The following is a 23,615-nucleotide window of genomic DNA, read 5'->3' as shown; positions in this document are numbered from 1 at the left end:
GAGGAGAGAGTGTGTGAGGGGGAGAGACAGTGAGTGGGGAGACTGTGGAGGGGGAGAGAGAGTGTGAAGGGGTAAGAGCGTGTGAGGAGGAGAATGGGGGAGGTAAGGTGGAGAGAGTGTGTGAGGGGTAGAGAGTGTGAGGGGGCGGAGAGGGGGCGAAAGTGTGTTAGGGGGAGTGAGAGTGTGGGAGGAAGCGAGAGTGCAAGGGGGAGAGAGGGAAGGAGAGTGTGTGGGGGAAAGAACAGGAGAGGAAGAGTGTGAGAGGGAAGTGGAGAGAGAATGTGAGCGGGAGACGGAGAGTATACGCGGGGAAAGAATTTGTGTAAAGGGCAGAGCATGTTTATGTGTGCGTGTGGGCAGAGTCTGTGCATGATCCTAGCTCACTCCCAGTCTTAGGGATCTGATTTACTCTAATTCCCACACGCCAACATGCACTCACATCCATTCTCACAGTGGGTGAGGGTGAATGAGTAAAAATTCTGAGGCTGGAAGTGAACTGGACACACACACACTAACCCTTTCACACCCTAATGGTCATCTTTATTGATTACTCATTGTGGTTTTGCTCAGTGAGTTGTTTGTTTGATACTTCTGTCTTTTTTTAAATCACATTTAATGTTGTGTCAAACATTATCCTTCTGAAACTTGCTGATTGGCTCTTTGAGTGAGAATGATTTTGTAGTGTGACTCACTCCCCATATGAAAAGGTTGGACAAGCCACACTCCAATACTACATGTTGCCACCTTTTAATTGTTCTCTTACTGATGCAGTCTAGTTTGTCATCGATGCTATTTGCAACATTAATTCGCAATGCAACAGCATATCAAAGAAATCACTGACACTCTGTTCCATCAAGCAGCAAATACAGGAACTATCCGTTGCAGTGGAGGACCATAAAACCATAAAATATGGGAGCAGAATTAGGCCACTCAGCCCATCGAGTCTGCTCCGCCATTCGATCATGGCTGATATCTTCGTCACCCGATTCTCCTGCCTTTTAATAATAATAATCTTTATTGTCACAAGTAGGCTTCAATGAATTTCTGTGAAAAGCCCCTAACCCCATAACCCCGATACCCTTATTAATCAAGAAGTCCCCTTATTACTCAAGAACACCAGATTTGTGCTTGAGGTGGTGTTATCGAAAGAGCTACAAAGAGTTTGAAATAGAATTAGACAGAATAGTTCTTTCTTAAAACTTAAGAATGGGGAGCAGGAGTAGGCAATTTAGCATCTCAAGTCTAATCCACCATTCCACGTGATCATTTTTTAAAAAACTTACAGTGCCCAATTTTTTTTCTAATTAAGGGGCAATTTAGCCGGCCAATCCACCTACCATATCTTTGGGTTGTAGGGGTGAGACCCATGCAGACATGGGGAGAATGTGCAAACTCCACATGGAGAGTGACCCGGGGCCGAGATCGAACCTGGGACCTCGGTGTTGTGAGGCAGCAGTGCTAAGATTAATTCAACACGATCATGGCTGATTTCACCATGGTCTCATCTTCACTTTCCTGCCCGGTCTCCGTAACTCTTCAACCTACAGTATTACTAATTAAAAGTCTGTCTAACTCCTCCTTATCGACTGTCCCTTCATCCACCACACTCTGGGTAGCAAATTCCCATAGATTCATGATCCTTTGGGAGAAGTAGTTTGTCCTCGAGCTGGATCTCAATTTGGGAGACCATGGGCGGTTTTCTCCGTTGCCCGACGCCGATATCGTAATCGGCGTCAGGTGGAGAATCCCTTCCGACACCCAAATCGGGGACGGTGCCGGTTTTTTATTCTCCGCCCCCCGAGATTGGCATCATTGTGTTGCACGCCGCACGCCATTGGAAAGGGGTTGGTGCGTCATCAGAAGCCCCTCCCCCAATGCTCCACCCCCGATGGGCTGAGTTCCGAACGGCGCAGAACACTTATGCTATTATTTATTTTCGTCAACCCCGCGTGGCGGCTGCAGACCGTGTCCAGCATCGCCACATGCCAGGGGAGCTTCGGCGAGGGCTTGGGGGCTGGTGGGGTGTGGTCCGGGAGTGATTATTTAGCAGGCCGGATCCGTGCGCGGCCAGCGCCATTTTGCACGGCACGGCCAGCGCCATGGCCGTGCATAGAAGCCAGGAGCTATACCTGGGATGGCTGCTAGTACCCCAACGGTCCCGGAATCAGTGCAGGTGTTGCACCATTTTTTCTGGCAAAAAACGCCACTGTTCCCACACTGGCACTCAGTCTGGAAATCGGAGAATCCAGCCCCGCGCCGCTACAGTTTTCAGGTGCGACACGTCCCCGCCGGCAGCGGGATTCTCCATCCCGCAAGCCAGCCATTGTGGGCAGTCCCACGCCGTTGGGAAATTCTCGGGTGTGGATATTGTTGCACGTTTTGCTATGAGTGCAAAACGCGTTTATTGGGGTGTATTAACTTCCAAGTGCTTAACACCACTAGGCTCTGTTCTATGTATTTATTCAGCTTAGGAGTCGCCAGGTGCCGTATAGACACCGTCACGAGTATTCCAAGGTCAAGTTCAAAGTAATAAAGACGATACACCGATTAGTAAGGTCCAAACGATAATATTTATTATACAGTTATAATAAATACTCATGCACACACTAAGAGACTAAGCTATGACTAAACTAAAGTAATCAGAATACTTATCTAACAGGAACAGGCAAGGTCAGGGAGCGAGGCCTTCGTCCTGGTCTTGGGCTGCAACCTTCAGCAAGCGTTCTGGTCACTGGGGGTTCTAGCGGGCTTAGTTCGCGTAGCGAGCGTCATACTGGCACTTACGGTTCGGCGGCTGGTGCTCGACGGCTGGAGTCAGAGTGTATCTTCAAGGTCTTGGTCAGAGCCGGAGCACGGAAAAACAGACCGGACAACACGAGGTCCCTGTCTTTTATAGGGATTCCATTGTCCTTCCCTCTTCTTGGGCGGGCTTTACCTATTGGGTCAATTCCTCATCGATACTGTTTTAATTCCCCAATGCGAGGGGGTCTCCGTGATGGGGGGGGGGGGGCGTTTCTTATGCCTTTTTGTTTGGAGGTTTCTGGTGCCTCGATGTCTGGGCCTTGATTAAAATGTGTCCATTCAGAATCAAATGTATCTATTGTGTGGGTGTTCAGGTCTGATTGCCTCATTAGCATGCAAAGCGTTTTGCCATTTGCACCTAGCTAAGGTCTTCTCACCTGAGCCCAAACTGGTTTCTGCTGCTGCAGAATACAAAATGCTCTCTTTGCAGACTGCTGTTCTGGCTAAACTGTCTGTTTCCCAGCAGTCTTAGCGCTTGGCTTAATTTGTAGCTCAGCGTCCATTTTAGGTGGCTACATTCCCTCCTTGTGATCCTCACAATCAAAATATTGTGAAGGATCACAATGTACGTCGCCTTGAGTGCATCTGGGTTGCCTTCCTTGTGTCCCCTGACCTCTTGCCAGTTCCTGGGCTACTCTATCTTAAACTATGGGAAGAAAAATTTTTTACCTAACATTCTACTTGGCGCTATGTCAAAGGGGACATGCATTACCATAAACTGGGAACCTCTACCTATCACAATTATCCTTAACTTAACTTAAACATTTCCTCACACTCTAAAACCTTAACCATTCACACCACAACATCACATTTCCTAACTCGGCAGTCGAGTATAGGACAATACAATACAGGGTCGAATTTTTTATTCATTACACAGTTCTTTATTCATCATGGGGCAGAGGGGATTGATGAAATCGGAAAATCGGAGATCGAACTCCATAGACGGAAGGGCAAGAACGGGAGGCTCTCCTCTTCCACTTCCTCAACCTGAGGGTCTGTACAAGGATAACGAGGATCGCAATCACCAGTAGTGATTCGATTACGTATGACATGGAGTACCATGTCATAAATTTAGTGCACCAGGTCTGAACCTCACTGATCAGAGCTGAGCACTGGGGAGTGGTTGTAAGGGAAACATTTACGGTGGGGGTTGTGGGGGAAACGTGTCTTGTTTCCACACAAACAGATATAACAGTTAACAACAATAGGTGAGCTTCCATCATCTTTATCTTGGTTTCCTTCTTTCTTCCTCCTGTATGGACAATCCTTGCTTCGATCCCTGTCTCGTCCTTCGAAAGCTATGGGATCAAGCACAGTATCTGTCAATACACAGTTTAAGATCTTTACCTGTTAGTGCATCTGTCTTTTATATTCCGATTGACCCTTTAAAAATGACTGGCCAAGTCACACCCTGTGACTCCCCTCATTTTTTTTTTTCAAAAGCGAATTTGAAGACCAGAATACACCTAACAATCCTTCTCCTGCGAGCCGTCTCGCAGGCTTTGATAGTTTACCATCCGAATGTTCCTGGATGTAAATAGCATGTGGGATGGCGGCCTAAGGGCTGCCTAACGAAAAAGGAAAACAAAATTTTGAAAGAAACGTCCGAATGAGTTGCGTATGGGCCGCTACGGGTACGAGTTGGATGGGATCCCCGGGTAGGGCGTGCTGTGCCATACCCGAGCTTGGCTGACCAAAGTGGGTTCTCAGACAGGGCGGGTCCTCAGTGCCGTTTGTCCACTGCCTGAGTAACCTGGATTAAAATGGGTACGAATGTGTTAACCGTGACTTGCAGCCTCTATTCACCGAATAGAGGGGCACCTAAAAACAAGGGAGCCAAGATGCTCCTTCATCTGAAAGCATGAGCTGGGCTTCAGACAATTTGGCTGATACGGTGAGCTGCTCACCATAGAAGTTCTCAGAGGTTTCGGCAGAGAAACTATTGGGTGTGTAAGGTGGTTACAAGCCTTACAACTTTGAAAAGATATCCAATCAAACTGGTTTCTTTGGAACCGAAGTTCTCAAAGGTATCGGCGGACAAGCTAACGTGTATGTGAGGTGGTCACAATCTTTTCAGCTGAAAAGAAGATGTCCACCCTCCAGCTGAACCATTTATATTCCTGAAAGACAAACAAACATAAAACGATAGACAAACATACGTGCAGGTTCCATCAGAAAGGACATTGTTTCCCTCAAACGATTCCTATTTTACATCATCTGGACACCTCACTTTTCCTCTGTCTCTGTGAACAGGGTCACAAAGGGGTTGCCGTGTCGGGATTCAGACACCGTGTCGTCCTGCTCTCCCGGATCCCACACCCTTGTGTGGATCAGGCATGCTATTTTCGAATTGTGTGACCGGGGGTCACTCTCGTCATTGCGGACAAGTCTGTATGAATTGTCCCTGTGCCATAGTGTTGTGTCAAGTGTGTTGTCGGGGTAGTCGGGGTCGGGTGGTGGTTCTGGGTTTTTAAGGTAAGTGACTTCCATGGGGTCACTGGAGTCGGGGTCGTAGTTGGTGCAGTGTGGGCTGTATGGCTGTGTGCTGTCGCTGTCCTCAGAGTCAGTGTCTGTCCTGCTGTCTCTGCTGTGGCAGCTTGTAGGCGTGTCGGGGCGTGGTCTGTTGTGGTCTGTGGGCGGAGTCGTGGGCGAGTCCGTTGATGAACTGGTCTGTGAGGGGGATGGGGGAAAGGTGTCTCTAGTGGGCGGGGTGAAGTGTTCTGCTGCGTCTAGCAGTACATGATGAGCATGGTTAGACTGTGTCCCATATGCCTTTAACTGGTTGATATGGAACCACGCGGTCTTCCCATTAGGATATTTTACCCTGTAGACTGAGGGGCTAATTTTATCCGAAATTGATTAGGGGCCGGAATATTTTGGAGCCAAAAAACTGCTGGGGTTGTAAACAGATAACATTACCTGTTGCCCAACCTGGAATTCTGTGGGGTGTACGGTCTTATTAAAACAAGCTGTGCGTTGTTGGCGGCGTTTGCCTAGCTGAACTGCGGCTGCAATCTGTGCAGACCTCACAGTCTCAACCAAGTCTTTAACCGTCTTTTCGTGTGTGAGGGCTGTCACCTCGGGGCTGGTCATGTCCAGTCCTAAAAGGAATTCTGTCCCTTTCATAGGGCGTCCGGTCATGAGTGTGTGTGGTGTGTAGCCTGTGGAAGTGGAAACAGTGTTCCTTATGAACATGAGTGCAAATGGGAGCACTGAATCCCATGTGGAGTTATTCTCCTGAACCATTTTTCTAAGGGTATTTTTTAGAGTCCGATTCATGCGCTCCACAATCCCGCTGGACTGTGGATGATACGCAATATGAAAATTTTGTTTTATTCCAAATATTGTCAGGACGTTCCTCATGACCCGTCCTGTGAAGTGAGATCCCTGGTCCGAATCGATACTTCGGGGTAAACCCCATCTCGTGAAGATGTGGTGGGTCAGGATCTTTGCAGCTGTCTTGGCTGTATTTGTTCTAGAGGGGAATGCCTCTACCCATTTGGTAAAGGTGTCGATGACCACCAGAACGTATTTGTAGCCATTCCTACAAGGGGGCAATGGTCCTATAAAATCGATCTGGAGGTTTGTCCAGGGGCCGTTAACTGGGCGAGTATGTCGAAGTTGTGCCTTCTTAGAATACCGCTCCGGGTTATTCTGTGCACAAATAAGGCAATTCTCTATGTAATGCGTGACATCAGTCCTGAGATTAGGCCACCAACAGAGTTGCCTGAGGTGCCTCGTTGTTGCATCAATTCCCTGATGCCCGTGGTTATCATGGAATAAAGCAATCATTGCATTCCTGTCCTGCTGCGGGACCACATAAAGTTGTTCCTTAATGATCACACCCTCATGTGTGGTCAGTGCGTGTTTAAATCTCTCGTACTCTGGCACAAAGTTGCCTTTAAAAACCTCCCTGAGGTCCTTATCCTGCTTTTGTGCTGCTACAAGATCTTTAATATCTGTCTGTGAGATTTGGACTGCGCTCACAGGGGCGCTAGCTGGTGCGCTAGCTGGGGGGGTCCATAAGTGTCCTCGCCTGGAACCTGCCTTAGCCAGTGCGTCGGCTTTTACATTCCCAGAGGGGGATGACCTATGGTGACTTCTTACTTTTATTATTCCGAAGGTCCTGTCCTTCGCTTTTTCTAAAATATGCTGGAGTAGAGGGGCTGATGGAAGGGGTTTCCCGTCTGCGGAGACAAAACCTCGTGTCCTCCACAGGGGCAGAAAATCTGTCAAACTGTTACAGACATATAAGCTGTCTGAATATATGTCTGCTGGGCTGGGGAAAGAAGCGGGGTGGTCCACTATATACGCTATGGCCGCGAGCTCTGCTGCCTGCGCGCCTAAGTGACCTGGTAGTTTTAGAGCGATTTCTTCGAGAGCGCGCCCCTGCGCGTCCTCTACATAGATGCCGCATCCTGTGATACGCTCACCATTTAAAACTGTGGAGGAACCGTCTACATAAATCCTCAGTGGTCCACACGTGTCTGTGGGCTGGGGGCTTTGTTTTGGGTTCCCTATCTTCCTGGGGGGTGTCTTTGCTATAAAGGGTCCTGTGTTATGCAGGGGAGCTACAATTTCACAGTCATGGGGCTGTCCGGGGTATTGGAGGTTGTCTGCTAAATATGTGTGGGTGCGGGTCCGTTTTACTGTAATGTCCCGTCCTTGTAAAAGTAGTGTCCACCTAGCTGCCCTAATCTGGCTAACTGAACCGTCCTTCAGTCGACCGTCTAGGAGTAGCTGTGTGGGTGTGTGTTCGGTCAGAATAGTAATGGGGTTGAGTCCGGTAATGTATGAGAAGTATTGTACTGCCCAGAAGACAGCAAGGAGGTGCCTCTCACAGGCAGAGAATCCTTGTTCTACCGGGTCTAACAGTCGGGAGGCATAAGCCACTGGTCTTAGCTGCTCGTGCCGTTCCTGAAGCAACACGGCCGAGAGGGTCAGATTGGTGCTCGCTACCTCTATTGCGTAGGGTGAAAGTTGGTCTGGGACTAGCAGCGCGGGTGCTGCGCTAAGGGCTCGTTTTAACTCCTCCACAGCCTCTGTATGCTGCGGAAGCCATTCCCAGGGGGCTCCTTTCTTAAGAAGGTCTGAGAGTGGGGCGGCTTTTGTCGCGAATCCGTCGATGTGGTTCCGACAATAGCCAACCAGTCCTAAAAACAACCGGAGGGCTGATACATTTTGGGGAAGGGGCAATTTGACAATCGAATCAATTCTTTTGAATTCGATCTCGCGTTTGCCGTGTGTGATGACTGTTCCCAAATACATCACTTTACTTTCCAAAATCTGGGCCTTTCTTGGGTTAACTTTACATCCAATTGAAGTCAACAGTTCCAGGAGTTCGGCCAGAAGTGTAATGTGCTCTGCCTTTGTGTCTGTCTGCAGTAGTAGGTCGTCTACATACTGTACCAGACATTCGGGGCGGGAAAATTTCTCTAAACCACTTGCCAACTGTCGGTGGAAAATGGAGGGGGAATTGTGGAATCCTTGTGGAAGGCATGTCCACGTATACTGCTGCGATTTGAAAGTGAAGGCAAATTTGTACTGGCACGCTTTTGCCAATGGTATTGACCAGAATCCGTTACTGATGTCCAATACCGTGAAGTATTTGGAGTTGAGTCCCTGCTTGAGCATGGTCTCGGGACTAGTAGCTACCGTTGGGGCCACTGCGGGGGTGACTTTGTTGAGTTCCCGATAATCGATGGTCAGACGCCATGATCCATCGGGCTTCCTCACTGGCCAAATAGGGGCATTATTGGTCGAGGCTACCGTTCTGAGCACACCTTGCTCCAATAAGCTTCCTATCACCTTTTCTATTTCCACCTCTGCTTCCAGGGGAAATCTATACTGTTTCTGTGGTCGGGGGTCCTGTCCGGTAACGTGAACTGGTCCAGTCATTCTGCCACAGTCATGACGGTGACTTGCAAATGCTGTCCTGTGTTTGTTCAGTAGGGCTTTTATTTGTCTGTCGGTGTGGAGTGTAGTCAGGTCGAATGAGTACTCTCCCACTGCGCTAATCCGATTAGCGTAGTCTCCTACTGTGAGGGTGGCTGGTGCTCTGTCTGATCTAGCCATTCGCCAGACACACTGGTTCACTGGGTCGAACGACAAGCCATGAGCGTTCATAAAATCTATCCCCAGGATGTGTTCTGCTGTCCGGGGAAGATTTACTAATACAACGGGGTGTTTGGTTGAGATGTTCCCTAGCTGGATCGCTACGGGTGCTGTGATATGTCCCTGCTGCGAGTGTCCGGTGAACCCGCTAAGTGTAATGGTGGAGGTGGTTGGCCACGTGCCGGCGTGTGCCGTGGTCGTAGAGTTAATGGTGGTGCGGGAGCCTCCTGTGTCCCACAGTAACTCTATGGGCTTCCCTTTTACTCTTGCTGTGACTACGGGTCTCCCTGATGAGTCCCATAGTGTGTCACAGACCCAAGTGGGGGAGCCCGAACACCGTCAGTTCGTCTCGTCCACATTGGTGGGTCCTGACTGTACTGCTATATTGTGGATGGGTTTTGCCTTACTGCGGTTCAGAGTGCCTGTCTGCTGGCCTCTCTGAGATCGCTGGGGTGCATTGCATTCTTTTGCCCAATGCCCTAACTGTCCACAGTTATAGCATTCCTGGCCTTTCTGTTGTGGGCTGCTCTTCCCTTCATTTACCCATGCGGGTTTCTGATGCTCTCTCACTGCCTGAATATCTGCGGCAGCCTGAGCCTCTTCTGGGGATTGCTTTGCCTGAATTGATTGCTCCCAAGCGCGGGACAACCTTTTCAGGACCCATTTCTCATTATGGGCCTCTTCTGAGGGGTCATAACTGTTGCAAGCGCTCTGTCCTGCCTCTGTCGCGTGTGAGATTATGGTGCGCGTCCATTTGACCATATTTTCCCGGTTCAAATGCGCTCTATTTAACTCACCGAAAACTGCGTTGAAATTAATCCACAGCCTTCCTGCGAATGCTGTGGGGTGTTCGGATCTTTTCTGCCGGCACTTATTAAGACCTTCTACGGGGTCACCTCGATTATACCCGATGGCATCTAAAATGGAGGTGTGCATCTCTTCTAGGGTGCCTCCGGCAACGTTCTGTGGGTCGGGGAGGGCTGCTACTACTGACTGGTCTAAGCTCAGCACGGTGAGCTTAACCTGCTCTCTCTCATCCAGGCCGTACATGGTAGCCTGCTGTTTCACTTTAGCGAAAAACTGGTGGGGGTCTGCGGTGGGGAGGAACGGAGTGATCTTCTCACATGCGTCCCTGAGCTGGGTTACAGTTAAGGGGGTGGTGTAGGTTATATCTGGTGCGCCTTCTGTTATGGCTTTTCTCTGCGTGGTTACGGGATTCATGGGTGCGGTTATGATCTGATCTGTAGGGGGTTGGGGTGCTTGCCTTTTCTGCTGCGCTGTTGGCGCACATGTTCCCTGAACATATCGCTGCGCTGTTTCACTTAATTCTTGCCAATCTGGGGCATTTTCTCCATCTAACTGGGTTCCAAAGGTTTGGAACCCATTTTGCACCGAAAGCAGCGATTGCAGCTCTGCAATCTGTTTCCTGCATTTCGCGTGATCCACAGTACTTTGCCTTTGCTCTGTGGTTGCAGCATGGAGTGCTCTCAAAGCTGCTTTGAGATCAGAGCATTGCCTCTGCAATGCCTCCACCTGCTTGTCTGATTCCTCTCTTATCAGAACGGCACGTTGCACGTCCTGATAAGCCTTTTCGTACTGGGTCTGGGAACTGCTGAGATGGGCTAGACAAGACTGATGTGCCCTCTTGGCATCTTCCACCTCTCTACCTTTCTCTACCAACTTCCCTCTTAGATCCAGATTTTCCTTCTCAATGTCCCTGACATCGACCTTACTCATTCGGTTCCTTTCTTCTAATTCTGCCCGGAGCGTCCTGACGACCTCCTCTGTGCCTCGCAATTGTGCCAAACAGGACACAATCGCCATCGGCTTACGTGCTTTACTAAGGTTCTTTTTGTGAATTTGAGAGAGGTTCTCCCACCAAGTATGTCCTATACTTCCGGGACCTGTCTCCTCATTCAAACAAAACTCTTTCCAAAGGGGCCATCCCTTTCCTTGTAAATATTTGCGGAGTTCCAGCTCCCACGTGGGACACTGGCCTACCCTGCTACTGTTGCTGGTCGCTGCGACCACAAACTTTTCTGGATCCATCAGACGTTCCATTGCCTGCATGGCCATTTTCTCTGACTCTCTTTTAGTTAATTTGGAACAGGGGGTTGCTGGGGTTGTGTTTCAAGAAACGGGTACGGCTTACACTATGTTCCGTTCAGAAACTGCCGAAAGTTTGTCGCAACAAAAATGCTTTCAGTTTTACTTTACAGCCCTGTTAGTACGCATGCACTAAAACACACTTCCGAATTACGCTTATTAGTTTGAACACCTTGAATACTCGTGATTTTCTTTACTTTCTTACTTTCTCTGTAATTTGGAGTTCCAATTCAAATTTCAGGGTCCTGGACGGTGTGGGGTTTCCACTTACAACCGTGTCCCGGCGGAGTCGCCACTAAATGTTGCACGTTTTGCTATGAGTGCAAAACGCGTTTATTGGGGTGTATTAACTTCCAAGTGCTTAACACCACTAGGCTCTGTTCTATGTATTTATTCAGCTTAGGAGTCGCCAGGTGCCGTATAGACACCGTCACGAGTATTCCAAGGTCAAGTTCAAAGTAATAAAGACGATACACCGATTAGTAAGGTCCAAACGATAATATTTATTATACAGTTATAATAAATACTCATGCACACACTAAGAGACTAAGCTATGACTAAACTAAAGTAATCAGAATACTTATCTAACAGGAACAGGCAAGGTCAGGGAGCGAGGCCTTCGTCCTGGTCTTGGGCTGCAACCTTCAGCAAGCGTTCTGGTCACTGGGGGTTCTAGCGGGCTTAGTTCGCGTAGCGAGCGTCATACTGGCACTTACGGTTCGGCGGCTGGTGCTCGACGGCTGGAGTCAGAGTGTATCTTCAAGGTCTTGGTCAGAGCCGGAGCACGGAAAAACAGACCGGACAACACGAGGTCCCTGTCTTTTATAGGGATTCCATTGTCCTTCCCTCTTCTTGGGCGGGCTTTACCTATTGGGTCAATTCCTCATCGATACTGTTTTAATTCCCCAATGCGAGGGGGTCTCCGTGATGGGGGGGGGCGTTTCTTATGCCCTTTTGTTTGGAGGTTTCTGGTGCCTCGATGTCTGGGCCTTGATTAAAATGTGTCCATTCAGAATCAAATGTATCTATTGTGTGGGTGTTCAGGTCTGATTGCCTCATTAGCATGCAAAGCGTTTTGCCATTTGCACCTAGCTAAGGTCTTCTCACCTGAGCCCAAACTGGTTTCTGCTGCTGCAGAATGCAAAATGCTCTCTTTGCAGACTGCTGTTCTGGCTAAACTGTCTGTTTCCCAGAAGTCTTAGCGCTTGGCTTAATTTGTAGCTCAGCGTCCATTTTAGGTGGCTACAATATGCTGTCGGCGCAACGGAGAATCCCGCCAATGGAGAATCCAGTCCTATGTTCTGCCACCGGATTTCATCAGTTTTGCAATCCCCTAGTGGTCGTAAATGGGATGCAATTCAGGGTTCCACGCCATGCAAATGTAGCTCTTTCTGTTACTTTTTTAGTAACCCTCTGTTTCTGTTCGAATGTTTCCCAATTTTCCAGCCTGCCACTGGCCTTTGCAACACGGTAGGCTGGATTCTCCATTTTGGAAACCAAGTCCCCGCGCCAGTGTGAAAACGGTGGTCTTTTAGGCCAAGAAAACTGGCGCAAAACGGCCACCGATTCATTGTATTTGCGGGGGGCTAGCAGGGAGGCAGCATAGAGCTGGCAGCTCCAGCTGCCGATACGGCCCTGAGCATTCCGGTTTCGTGGCCGTGTATGCGCATGGCAGCGGCCTGCGGCGGCCGCGCCGTGCTCCACGGCAGAGCCAACCCGCAGACCCGGATCGCAAAAGTAGTGCCCCTCCTCGGCCGCTCGCAGGCACTGGACCGCCCAGCCATAGTACCCCCAGCACCGAATGAAGTCCCCCCTGCCTGTGGATGGTCACTGCCCCGACTGTGGCAGCGTTGGACTGAGTCTGCAGCTACCCACTGAGTTCATGAACGGTGTGAGCACACGTAACCCCTGCCGTCGGGAACTCGGCCAGTCAGGGACGGAGCATCGCGGGGCAGGCCTCAGGCATAGAGTAAGCTGCTTTTCAGGTGGCGGAGAATACAAAAACCGGCGCTGCTCCCGATATTGGCTTCAAAACGGATTTTCCGCCCCGTCGCTGATTGCGATTTCGGCATCAGTGTGCGGAGAATCCAGCCCTGTATACGTTAGTTTTTGTTCTTATATTATTCTTAACCTCCTTGCTTAGCCAGGGATATTTTTTACCCTTCTTACCATGTTTCTTCCTCTCTGGAATATATTTTAGTTGTGAGAAATTGAGCGTCTTCTTAAACAACTGCCACTGCTTGTCAGCTGTCCTAGCTTTTGGTCACCTTGCGCACTCTACTCGGGCCAAATCTGTCCTCATTCCTATGTAATTACCTTTGTTTAATTCCAGAGCGATAGTGTGGGACTCCACAGGTGGGATTCTCCGACCCCCCCGCTGGGTCGGAGAATCCCGGGGGGGGGGGGGGGGGACGGCGTGAAATCCGTCCCGCCGCTCCGACGCCGGCTGCAGTATTCTCCGGCACCGGTTTTCGGGGGGAGGGCGGGGATCATGCCACGCTGGTCGGGGGCCGTTGGCAGCGGACCCTCCAGCAATTCTCCAGGCCCCAATGGGCCAAGCGGCCGCCCGTTTTTGGCCAGTCCCCCCGGCATGGATTGGACATGCTCTCACACGGCAGGACCTGGCAGGTAAGTTAGCTGGTGGGGTCCTCGGGGGGATCCAACCCTGGGGGGAGGGGGGGGGGGGCCACGGTGGCCTAGCCCGCAATCGGGGCCCACCGATCTGCGGGCAGGCCTGTGTCGTGGGGACAGCCCCCTGCGCATGCGCCAGAATAAAGCGGCCGGTGTGCGTGGAACCACGCCAGCAGTTCTGCGCATGCGCTAACTCGCCCAGTCCCTTCACCGCCGGCTGGCCTGTTGACGACACCTCCGGCACCGGCCGAGCCCCCGGAAGTGCGAAGAATTCCACTACTTCCAGTCGGCCTGATGCCGGAATGGTTCGAGCCATTTTTGACGCCGCCGTCGGGCCATCATGCCAGTCATGGAGAATCCCGCCCCACTTTCTCACTCCCAAATTGAATTTTGAATTTGTAATACTATGGTCACTATTCCCTAGAGGATCCTTAATGATAAAGTAATCAATTAATCCCTTCTCATTATACAATACCAAATCTAGAGTGGCCTGCTCCCTGGTTGGTTCAACAACATATTGTTCCAAGAAACAGTGTCTAATACATTCAATGAACTTTCCCTCGAGGCTACCTGTGCCAATTTGACTCATTTCTCATGGCAGCACTTTCTTCGCCATCAAAGCCACACCACCTCCTTTTCCTTTCAGTCTAACTTTCCAAAATACTGAGTACCCTGGGATATTCAATTCCCAGATCTGGTCTCCTTGTAACAATGGGGGGCGATACTCCGAACCCTGCGCCGGGCCGGAGAATCGGAGCAACCGCGCCACGACGCCCCAACGCCAGCGCACGATTCTCCGTGGTGCAGAGAATCGGCGCCATTTGCGCCGGCGCGTTTGGCAAGGCGCCAGCCACGGGCCTCTGGAATCGACGGGGCCGCCGATTCTCCGGCCCGGATGGGTCGAGCGGCCGCTCCGATATGACAGAGTCCCGCCGGTGTCGTTCAACCCTGGTGACTGCCGGCGGGAACTCTGCGGAAACGCTCAGGGGGGTGGCCTTTGGTGGGGGGGTAGGGCTTCTTCACCGGGGGGAGCCTCCAAAGGGGTCTGGCCCGCGATCGGGGCCCACCGATTGGCGGGCTGGCCTCTCCCCCCCCCCCCGGGCCTACATTCCGCCGTGGCCGGCCTCTGAACACCGATCCCATGTTTGGTGGGGGCTGTCGCGCGTATGCACTTCCCCGTGCATGCGCAGGATGGCGCAGCCGAACTGCAATGCGCAGGATTGAGCTGAGCCACCTGCGCATGCGCGGGTTGGCGCGGCAGTACGGAGGCTGGAGTGGTGTGAACCTCTCCAGTGCTGTGCTGGCCCCCTGTGCAAATTATCTCGTGGCTTAACTAGTGATCCAGAGATTATTACCTTTTTGTTTCTGCTTTTTAATTTAGCCCCTAGCTGTTCATATTCCCTTAGCAGAACCTCTGTTCTACCTATGTCATTGGTACTTTTGTGGACCATGACAAACTGGATTATTAATATTCCTCTCCAGTTTCCTCTGCAGCCTAGATGAGATAACCTGAACCCTGGCACCAGGTAGGCAATACAACCTTTGGGACTCTTGATCCTAGTCACGGAGACCAATGTCTCTGCCTCTAACTATTCTAGCATCGATTACAACTACATTTCTCTTTTCTCCTCCCACTTGAATGGCACCCTGTACTGCAGTGCTGTGCTCAGTTTGCTCATCCTTCCAGCAGTCCCCTTTCCCGTCCACACAGGGAGCAAGAATTTCAAACCTGTTGGACAAAGGCAAGGGCTGAGGCTCCTGCAACCCTAGTTCCTGGATCCCTCTACCTACCTCACTTATAGTCACACCCTCCTGCCCCCTCGCCAAATTCAAGGTTAGTCTAAGGGGTGGGACTGTCTCCTGAAACATTGGGCGCGATTCTCCGCAAAGGCGGAGAGTCATGAAGGCTGCCACGAAACCGGCCGTGTTTCACGGCAGCCTCCATGCCCCCTCCCGGGACCCGATTCTGCTCCCCGGTCGGGGCTAGCATCGCGGCCCCGTGAACTCCGGCATCGCGGGCTTAACGAATTTCGCTAAGCCCGCGTGCCAAAGTTGGCGACGGCTGACGCATATGATGACGTCAGCCGCGCATGCGCGGATGACATCATCCGCGCATATGCGTCAGACCCGCGCATGCGCGGTCCGTAATGCCCCTCAGCCACCCCGCGGACTTATCCTGTGGGGCGGCGGAGGGAGAGAGAGTGCGCGGGAATCGGACCCGCTGCCCACGATCGGTGCCCACCGATCGCGGGCCCATGCCACCCTCGGTGGCATGGTTGTGCAGAACGGCACTTTGCGGCAGTTTTCACGAACTGGTATAGCAGGTGTATTAAAAATCATGAAAACAGCCATAAAGGCCTTGGAAATCGGTCCATCGGCCAGGGGAGAATCGCTGCTCGCCGTAAAAAAACGCGAGCAGTGATTCGTGTCGGGGGGCGGGGCGTGGGGGGGAAGAATAGCGGGAGGGCATCGGACCAGCGTCGCCGTAAAAATTTGCGCTGCCCGCTATTCTCCCCCCCGTCGTGAGTGCGGAGAATCGTGCCCATTGGCTTTTGCTACCTAAGTGATTTTATAAAGTGTAGGAAGTTAGGAACAGGTGAAGGCCATTTAGTCATTGAGCCTGTTCCATCATTCAATTAGATCATGTCTGATCTGTCACCTAACTCCATATTCCCGTCTTTGCCCCATGTCCCTTAAGACTTCAGGTTAGCAAAACCTGATCAATCACAGTTTTAAAATTAACTATCGATCGAGCATCAATTGCCATTTGCAAGAAATTACTCCAAACTTCTACCAAGCTTTGAATGTCTAAGCATTTCGCTTTGGAAATAGTGGGCTGTAATTTTTAGATTATGTCCTCTAATCCTAGACATCCGACCCAGCAGAAGTAGTTTACTTCTAACTATGCTGGCTTTTCCCCTGAATATCTTGAAAAGTTTTGATCAAATCACCATTTGAACTTTAAAATTCCAGGGAATGCCACCCTAGCTTGTGCAGTTTGTCTTTGTAATTTACTCCTTGAAGACTGGGCGTCATTCTGGTAAATCACTGCTGCAAATCTGTACTGCAAATAATCAATTACATCAAGCTAAGCCAATTCAGAGGCTTATTTCAGCTACGTGAGGTCCTATTCACTGATCAGAGATATTAAGGATAACTTTGCAAGGGGTCAAGCAGTGTAAAACACTGCTCGGCGATAGTGAGTGTTGCAGAATCAGCCCGACAATATTAAAATTCTGTCTCTGACCGACAATCCCATCTATTTAAACTCCACACTGGAAATTGAGCTTTAGAAAATTTATTCACACTGGGCGGGATTCTCCGGTCACCGACGCCGAAATCGGGTTCGGCCGGAGAATCAAAATTTCCAACCAAATCGGGGGCGGCGCCACTTTTGCGATGCTTTGCCCCTCCAAAGCGGCGTAGTCTAGGAGTATGCCACACGACGTATCGGCGGCCTCAGGGCATTGCCTGAGGCATGCTCCCTGATGCTCCGCCCCCATCCGGCTGAGTTCCTGGCGGCGTGGGTCGCTCATGGACACATTCATCAGGAATTCGGCATGGCGGCTGTGGACTCAGTGCAGCGCTGCCACAGTCGGGGGAGAGCCGATCCGTGGGCAGGGGGGACTTTGCCAGGGGCTGGGGGCACCGTGGGGGGTTATCCGGGGCGCCCGAGCCAACCAAAGGGGGGACTATTTTGCAGGCCGGGTCCGCGAGCGCAGGCGCCATGTTGGACTTTGCCGCCGCCGCAGGCTGCCGCCGTGCACATGCGCGGCCACGGACCCGGCAATTCTTAGGGCCCTATCAGCAGCTAGAGCTGGGTGCTCTATGCTGCCTTGATGTCAGCCCCCAGCCAAACGGAGGATCGGTGGCCGTTTTACACCATTTTGTCTGTTGTGAAACACCACCGTTCCCACGTCGGCATGGGGGCATTGCCTTAAAATTGGAGAATCCAGCCCACTATCTGTCAATGTCTGCTGACTTAGCATTTTACAAGAAGCCATCTGTTTAAGGAATACAGCTTGCCCCTTTTCTTAAAAAATAGCAACATAGATAGGTGGCTTCTTGGAGACTAAAACTGTGCTCCTGTAACTTCACCTCTACCGAGGATCCCCACAATTAACAGGTTGAAGTGGTGGTAGCAAATTTGCAAAGAAGGTCTGGAGAGGAGGTGGTTTGTGTCGAGGTTCATCACGATCAGCTCCATGACACAGGACTCTGTGCTCTACAAGTGATTTCCAGGAGCTCACACTGAGACAAACATCAGCTATTGCTGAATGATCATCAACTCGGTGAAAGGCACTCTTTGGTCTCCCTGAAACTTGTTGGTCTTCCAGCACAGGGTTGTACCTGATCAAGTGTTGCAGACTGGCACATTCCAAAGCCCAAGGCTATGTGCTGAGGGATGCACTAAGTTTTGGGCAGTCACTGCTGTGGGGGAAGGTCTCCCAGCGAGGACGTGAACCAGATTACATCTGCTGGGAGGGTCCGGGAACATTGTGAGCTGTGTGACGCCCAGCACAAATCCCGTTTCAAGGCTCTCCTGGTATTTCCTTGACATAGCGGGATTTGCACTTGGTGCAACATGACCGGAAAATCGTCTCCTCTATATGTAATTATGTATATATAGTTGCACTGAATGATGTAAGGAATGCAAAACTTGCTGATGTGAGATTGTTTCCTCCATTCTTAAAATTAAAATGATGTGAGTAGTTTCTCATTGGCATCACTCTGATGTCTTGTGATTCAAGCTCCATCCCACGGGCTCTTGAGAATATAACACAGCTGACATCCCGTACTGTTTTGAATGAGCTTTGCACTGTCTGAGGCCATCTTTCAGAGGATGCGTCCCAACAACTTGTATTTATCCATCAACTTCAAAGGCATCAAGGGTTATGGGGGGGGAAGGTGGATCAGGGTATTGTACATAATGAATGACGGAGCAGTCTAGATGGGCTGAATGGCCTCCTCCTACTTTTATTTTCCCTGCATCTTTCTATGGACGGGATTCTCCATCCCAGAACACAGGAATGCATTCCCCGATGAGACGGAGATTTCGAGCTTCCGGGGAAAATCGAGATTGACGTCAACATACTGCTCTGGTCCTTTGCCAAAACCCTGTCATAATATACATCCAGGTATATGATGGAGTGCAGACAGGCAGTGATTGACACACAGGATGACCAGTGAACATACAGAACACAGCAGCCAATCACCAGACAGGACACGACCACTATACAGGCAGAGGGCACCAATTTTCCCGCTCTCTCGGGATCCAGCCTCTGAGACAGTCAGAGCTCTTGAGCAGCAACTAGTAAAAACACCATGTGGTAGTCAGTTAGTCTGGTCAGGTTAGCCTCAGGTCTCCAGTCAAGTCAGCATAGTGTCAACCCACAGTTAAGCATGTATTATAGTTAGTTGATCAATAAAATCGTGTTGCATTTCTTCAAGTGTTGGAAGCCTGTCTCTCTCTACACTGCATCAAACGCAGTCCACATAGACCCAGCTTACCCAACACGTCAAACCCATTTGCATCTATTTACTGGACCCAGCACTCTATGCTCTGGCCTCCTGTGATTCTCCTGCCCCTGCAGCCAGTGGTCTCTTCCAGTGTGGCCCTGGCATGGTGGATCACTGCCACACGAGTAGAGACCATCTGTGCCCATTGCAGGGCCATTCCCACTTCCATCAATGCACTGCCTACCCATGCCTCCTCTACCAGATCCCTCCCATGCCTCCCCTAGTGACCCCTGTAATAGGAAGACCCCCCCAAGGGACCCCTGTAACAGGGGGACAACCAAGGGTCCCGTGTAATAGGGAGACTCTCCATTGACCCCTGTATTAACGGACCCCCCCCCCCCCCCCAGGTTCTTCTGTAGTAGGGAGATCCCCCACAGAGACTCCTATAAAACTCTGATTTGCAGTGCATGGGAGTGGTTTGGGACTAATTTGCAATGCTAGTGGGGATGGCCGGTCCCGGGGCCTCACTAACCGGCCGCTGACTCAAGATGACAGACCTATAGCGATATTCCCTTGGAACCTCTCATATTCCACACCATGCTTAAATTTGAAGATAAAATGTTGCAAGTGATTCATTGGCTATGACTGTATAGATAAGAATGAATAAGAGTGGGTGGAGACCTATCTAACATAAAGAGAAGCATTGAAGGAGGTTTAAGTGAAGGAAAGGCATGTCAAGAAAGGTGGGAGGTGGCTCGCTGATAACACATCACATTTTATCACTCCAATTCTGCTTTGGGCTGTATATGATTCTAGGCTTAAATGCTTCTGCCAAGTGAATGTATATAAAGATGTTTATTCTATTCCTATTCTCAAATGAATAAATTCAGCTGAAATTAGGTGGAATAACTCCAGTAAATTCAAGCCATAAATTTTATCAAGTTACCATCTCAGACTGTACACACCCACTTGCTGTCAATCGGTGCCATCAACAGAAGATCTCAGCCTGTAATGCAGACAAATTGGAATGCATACTGGAAGAAATCTGCTTAACACACCCTTATTCAAAATGTTGACAACAGAACTTTTTTTAACTTTGGGGTAATTTGAGAGTAACAGTAAGCAGTACTTATATTTCCAACACGCCACGATTTAGGGAGTGCCACCCCTTTTAAAAGAAGTGCTAAGAGAGCACAAGGTGATTGAAGTCAACGAACACATTCGCCCCATTTTAATACATCCAAGAAGAAAGAATCAAACGTCCTGCCGAGTCACACGTATGATTGTTTCTGAATGAATTCCAGGGTCCTTGGTTCTAGAACTCAATCTGGAAGTTTATGTTAATCTGCAGATTTTGTTCAATGTGACAGCGTGAAGTGGTTGGTAATGAATCGGCAGCCTTTTAACCAGTCTATAACTAATGTCGACGTTGAAGATTCTTAGAGAGCAAACTAACTTCAGCACAAAATAAAACAGTAGTTAGTGGTTTTATTTTATAATCTGAATATCCTGTGGTTTCTGTTACAGTTGCTGAAATGAATTTCTCCGTTGACTTTCAATGCGAGGTGAACAACCAAAATCACAAGACGGCTGAGATCGGCACCAACCGACTGATCATCAGGAGGGGACAGCTCTTCTACATCATACTGCAGTCCTACACTGATGAATATATCGACCACAACACAATTGTACTCACTGCCAAGACAGGTAGGCCGTCATGAATTGAAGAGGTTTAATGACTTATCTCTATAGTTACTCATACTCTATTTATTTATAATATGTGTGAATAGTACAGTTTCTGTTTCTTGATGACAGCAAGTAATGAACATTATGATCACTACATATCACAATGCAGTGCAAGATGGTCTTGTTGGCTCGTGTAGAGGCTTGCAATAATAGCTAAAATGTGAAGGCATTCAAACTCCTCAATGCAATTGTTATACACAAGAGTGAAATCAAGAAGCACATTTGCACACAAAAGAATTGCTTATTCCTGTTTCTATCTGTCTATATTCCTATGCTTTATGCAGCCAATGACGTGGCTGGAATCTCCACCCCGCCGTGCCACTTTTCTGCCTCGACCTGCCGGCGGGATTCTCCATTACGCCGGCTGGTCAATGGGGTTTCCCATTGTGGGGCAGCCCCACGCCTTAGGGAAACCCCCGGGCGCCGGCATAATGGAGAATCCCGCCGGTGGAGAATCCCATGAGGTCTAATCGCTTGGCCTCTCAATCTAGTCCTTCAGTCCTACTTTTTCTTTACCTCCAACACCACCTATCCAGTTCACTTGAAGAAACTCCTTAGATTTGATCAGGAGAGATGACTGATCCTGTGAGGCTTTTGGGAGATATGAGACACAGAATCACAGAATCGTCACGGCACACAAGGAGTCCATCCAGCCCATCGTGTTTGCACCGGCTCTCCAAAGGAGCATTATGACTTAGTGATATTCTTCTGCCTTTTCCCAATGTACTTGCTCATTGTTTATATTCAAATAAACATCAAATGCCCTCTTGAATGCATCGATTGAACCTGCCTCCACCACATTTTCAGACAGTGAGTGCATTGCAAACCCAAACTACTCGCTGTATGAAAAAAGATTTTCTCGCATCACATTTGCTACTTTTGCAAACAACCTTAAATCTGTGCCCTCTAGTTCTCAATCCTTTTGTGAGTGGGAATAATGTTTCCCAACTACTTGTTCAGTCCCCACATGATTTTAAACATCTCTAACAAATCTCCTCTGAGTATTCTCTCCAAGGTGGACAGTCCCAACCTCGCCAACCCATCCTTATAACTAATGGAACCATTCTTGTAAACCACTCTGTCCATTGTGAGTCACAGGTATTTGAATTAACTCTGGAAATAGTAAAGATGAAGAAATGGGTTGCAATGGATGAATCTCATTACTTCCATGGGAAATTGTCACATATTAATGTCAGTGTTTTGTGCACCAATAGACCTCGATAGTCAGCACTATCTTGCTATCTTGGATAACGTGTGGCATCAGGTAATGTGCCAAAACACTTCAGTGAATGAAGTAGTTCTTGAAGCAATCTTTGCAGATCTTGTGAGGTCTTAAGCTTCTTTCTGACTTCCCAAAATCTATTCTCCCTTTCAGTCTCTGCATTGAGATGTGTAACCAAGCCCTTCCAGTCACCGAAGACTATACATCTGCGATCTCATGTTTGAGATGTTGCAGGTGTCCGACCAGAATCTGGTTGAGTCACACCTCAAGACTAAAAACTAAAAGTTGTTTAGCTATTATTTCCTTGACTTGCCTTCCTGTGATGTAGAGGTTAAGTCACCTCCCAGCTAAAATATTCTTTAAAACATAATTCATAGAATCATGGAATCTACAGTGCATAAGGTGGCTATTCAGCACATCGAGTCTGCAACGGTGCTCCGCACGGACAGTGCCCCAAGCCGGGAATCAAACCTGGGGCCCTGGAGCTGGGAAGCTACTGTGCTAACCCACTGTGCTACCGTGCTGCCCCATATATCATAGTATCATAGAATTTACACTGCATTTGGCCCATCAAGTCTGCACCGGCCCTTGGAAAGAGCACTCTACTTAAGCCCATGCCTCCACCCTATCCCCGTAACCCAGTAACCCCACCTAACATTTTGGACACTAAGGAGCAATTTCGCATGGCCAATCCACCTAACCTGCACATCTTTGGACTGCGGGAGGAAACCGGAGCACCCGGAGGAAACCCACACAAACATGGGGAGGAAGTGCAAGCACCACAGAGACAATCACCACAGATCTGTAAGATCTAATATCATTGTTACACATATCGGAAGATTGATATGAAAGAAATAGACCATGGCGATCTGAAGATTATGTGTCTGTTATGCTGATACTGTAATCAAAATTATATCATGATAATGAAAATGGCAGATTTATGCAGATATCACTCTAATTATCTTGCTACTAAAAATGAACACAAAATATATTTTAAACAACTCTTTGAAATATATTTCTGTAATTTATTTTGTTAAAATTGAAATAGATGGTGATTCTTTAGGAAGTAGAGCTGTCTGATTTGTTATAGCCTGGGTTTAGTTTCATTTAATTTTTCTTACTTTAGGGGTAAAACCTTCAACGTCATCTGGAACCGAAGTCATGTTTTCAGTAAATTCATTAAGTGCGAATGGTTGGAAAGCATTTGTTTCTTCCAGCACTGGAACCAGATTGACCTTGGCCATATCTTCCTCTCCAAATGCCAAAATCGGACGGTACAGCTTACATCTTCTAACTACAAAAGAATTTAAAAGCTCCAAAATTGGGGAGTTCATCCTGCTCTTCAATCCATGGTGCACTGGTAGGAATCCTTATAATATAGTTTCTGAGCGATTTAGAATTGGGTTGTAACTGAGAAAGGGCCTAAATTAATTGAAATACTGGCCAACATCCCCACCTCCCCATTTCCTAAGTCATCTCGTATTTCATTGGGACTAAGCATCCGAGGGGCATTTAAATAAGCAGAGCTGAATGA

At 49.1% G+C, this 23,615-nt stretch overlaps 1 protein-coding gene across 3 annotated transcripts in view; it reads left to right on the top strand.

Annotated features, from left to right (window-relative positions):
• LOC119969444 (protein-glutamine gamma-glutamyltransferase 2-like) overlaps nt 1-23,615 on the top strand; it is a 70,465-nt gene that overhangs the window by 1,636 nt on the left and 45,214 nt on the right. For 2 of the 3 annotated variants that reach the window (XM_038803082.1, XM_038803081.1), the window contains exons 2-3: nt 20,641-20,820; nt 23,208-23,441. In XM_038803082.1, the coding sequence (XP_038659010.1) occupies nt 20,649-20,820; nt 23,208-23,441 (406 nt within the window). In that variant the 5' untranslated portion in view covers nt 20,641-20,648. Of the gene's footprint in view, nt 1-20,371; nt 20,391-20,640; nt 20,821-23,207; nt 23,442-23,615 lie in introns of those variants that run through there. The other variant, XM_038803083.1, reaches the window with a different exon arrangement.

This window comes from Scyliorhinus canicula, chromosome 7, assembly GCF_902713615.1.
Source record: "Scyliorhinus canicula chromosome 7, sScyCan1.1, whole genome shotgun sequence".
Classification (NCBI taxonomy): Eukaryota; Metazoa; Chordata; class Chondrichthyes; order Carcharhiniformes; family Scyliorhinidae; genus Scyliorhinus; species Scyliorhinus canicula.
Note: the sequence above shows the minus strand (reverse complement) of the source record. Positions and strands in the feature narration are given on the sequence as shown.